The sequence below is a fragment of the Dendrobium catenatum genome, unplaced genomic scaffold (genome assembly GCF_001605985.2).
Source record: "Dendrobium catenatum unplaced genomic scaffold, ASM160598v2 fragScaff_scaffold_243, whole genome shotgun sequence".
Lineage (NCBI taxonomy): Eukaryota > Viridiplantae > Streptophyta > Magnoliopsida > Asparagales > Orchidaceae > Dendrobium > Dendrobium catenatum.
This window is the reverse complement of record NW_021318705.1, coordinates 1358453-1361382: the sequence shown is the minus strand read 5'-3', so window position 1 is coordinate 1361382 and position 2930 is coordinate 1358453. Positions and strand designations below refer to the sequence as shown.

The window sequence follows — 2930 nt, the reverse complement described above, 5'->3', positions numbered from 1 at the left end:
AAAAAAAAATTAATTAATAAATAGTTTTTAATATTTATAAAGTAAATTTCATGAACAAATTTTTTACTTAAGAGCTTTAATGTTTTTTTTTATTTATATAAATTATTTATATATTATATTAATGCATTTATTTATTTATTTATCTATCTTGAGGACGAAATCGTACCGTATTTCGCGGGCTCGAGGAAGAGCGAGTACTTCGCGGAGTAAATATCCACGTAAGTGATAACGGCAAGAGGCAGCTCCTTCCTCATCTCCACTAAAGTCTCGTTGAGCTTTTTGTTGAACTGCTGTGCCGCCTTGTTGTAGAAGACAGCACAGCCGGCTGAATCAAGCTCGCCGACAGCGGTGATGTTTCGTCGGAGCAGGACGTACGCGAGGCAACCGAGTGGGCCGGTGTTGTGAATCCAGAAATACCTCGCCCCCAGGGCATACATGCTCTTAACATCGCCGGAGAAGGCGGATAACGTCTGTGGAATGAACTCGTCATACGTTTTTCCGGCGTCCAAGCCGGCGGTGATGTCATTCTGCCCGATGTCGATGGTATAAAGAGATTGGTTGAAGTATTCCTTCTTTGGCATCAAGGATTCGAAGAACCGTCGTGCAAGCAACAATGGGGATTAGTTTTTCAAAATTTTAGGGCAGTTGAATTTGGACCAACATCCTGTAAAGGGGAATTTTATGAAAATTATAGTCCTATTAAATAATTATGTATAAAATGTTCTCCACACAAATACCGTTCTAGTAATTTTACTTGCCTCGCTTGGCGACTAATTGAGACCTGGGAATGAATTGGGAGAACTGCATAACCTGTACGGCGAGAAAGAAGGGGCTGTATCCTCCCTGTGACAAAGAGATGTTTTGATCTATAATGGTGGAAGCTGCGGTGGCGAGGTTAACTCCATGGCTGTAATTTGTGCCCAGCGAATCCAGGTAGGAGCTCAGGAAAGGATGCCCAAAGCTCTTTGCTGAAAACATTTCATAAAAGAATTTCATTATTTATATCACATTTGAACCCTAAGCAAAGATGGTAAGGGGGATTTAGCAACGGAACCGATGAAATCGATGATAAGACGGCCGTCGGAGTATCGACCCGCCGGCATATGAAAGAAGGTCTCGCCATACGGGGGTGGAGTCAGGCCGAAGGTCGCCGATAACCCGCCGGTGTCAGAGTTAGAGTCGCCGAAGTTGATGATGGCCGGAAAATTGCACGCCGGCGAAGAATACGGTATCTCCGGCACGCTGTAATAAAAGAACAGGAGCTTGAGGAGGAGGAGAGGTTTCATTTTGAAGGAAGTTCTGCTCTGTTTGAATAAAAAACGGAGAGAGAAAGGGAGCCTTTGGAGGAATTTAAAAAAGCAGCAAGTTTAAAATCTAATTATAAGAAGCGCGACAAATTTATCACTGTTTGGCACAGCTGAATATGACAAATTTATTAAACTGTTTGGCTCATTCAATTGAAATAAATGATTGATAGGGAGATAATAAGAGAGATAAAAGAGAATAGACAAATGGGGAGAGAGAGAAATAAAGGGAGTGACGAGGGGAAATTTTTAGACTAAGCACATTTAATGCTAGAAATGAAGGGGAATAGTATAGTGATTTGATGGATACACTAATCTCATAAAAAATTCAAATTATGAGATTTGTACATAGTAGAGCATTTAGTGGCATATATAATAATACAATGCATTTGTATATAATTATATAACATGCAATAAATATAAAATTTTAGCCCATCTTATAATTTATCTTATTTAAGTATACAATAAGTACATAATGGAGCACTCACGCCTTCCGCCCATGAAGTTGTGAGGAACTGAGGTGGGGAAGACATTTGCACATTGTCGGACATCATAGGTCCAGTTGCTCATCGGAAAATATAATCCAATCATTTTTCTTTTCCATAGTGGGGAATAGGAGAGACCGATGGATTCCCCTTCTTTTTCTTTCACCCGTTATTAGTCCTATCAGTGCCCTTACCATCAAGATTCTGTTGTGAGTTCCACGTTTTGTCGTTTGATGATATCCAAGTTGCAAGTTCTTTTCCATCTTTGAGGATTTAATCAAGTCTGTTAATTTCCATTAAAGTGTGATATGCTTTAGTAAACAATTAAAGTTAAACATTAAATATGTATGTTGACCTCGATTTTGTCCAGACCCGGGCCTGAAAGGTTGACTTGGTCAAATTGACCAAGCCAGACCCTATGGCCCTCCCCAATAGGTTCTGTGGGTCGAGTCGAGTCTGTTGGACCCGGGCTTGGACCCTGGGTCAACCCAGTTGACCAAGTCAACCAGGGTTGACCACTTAGCCTATCTAGAGCTCAAATTGATTTAAATCAAATCGAATCCCTTTCAGGGCTCAAACCCCTCATCCCCTTGACCCATTTGACTAGGTTGACCAGGTCAATGGTTGACTTGGTCAACTTGAGTCTTAAATAGGTCATAATGACCTATTTAGAGGGAATTAAGGCCTATTTAATTCCCTAATCAATGCCCATTGCTTAAAAATTCAAAACCCACGGCCAAATAGGAGGGATTTCCCTCCTAATAAACGCTAGATTCGATCCAAGCCGTTGAGGGTAGGGCTAGGGGGTTTAAATATCAAATATTCTATCTAAAGAAGGACTTTTGACTCTTGCTTAATCTCGAGAGCTCCTCAGCCCCTGGGATTCGATGAGAGTGCTTTCACGACCCTTTCCCACCTTCCCCGACCAAATCCCGACCACCTAGAAAAAACCAGTGGAGGAGAGATCTTGCACACCACAGTTGAAAATTATGTTATTGAGTTCTCCCAATCTACAATTAGAAAGAGGATAACCTCCAGCTTTTTCAGATTCAAATCTGCAACAATTAAAGTCGCCAAGGATAACCCACGGTTGATCTTGAGGGGGGATTGAGTCAGATAAGTGACTCCACAGTTTTTTCCT

At 41.1% G+C, this 2930-nt stretch overlaps 1 protein-coding gene across 1 annotated transcript in view; it reads right to left on the bottom strand.

Annotated features, from left to right (window-relative positions):
- The window catches only part of LOC110094705 (GDSL esterase/lipase At3g26430-like), a 10575-nt gene extending 9289 nt beyond the window's left edge, over positions 1-1286 (bottom strand). Inside the window, exons 1-3 of the mRNA XM_020820002.2 lie at positions 1055-1286; positions 759-968; positions 167-601 (exon numbers count right to left, since the gene is read on the bottom strand). Coding sequence (XP_020675661.2) covers positions 167-601; positions 759-968; positions 1055-1286 — 877 coding nt within the window. The remainder of the gene's footprint in view (positions 1-166; positions 602-758; positions 969-1054) is intronic.
- Between the last annotated feature and the right edge of the window lie 1644 nt (positions 1287-2930).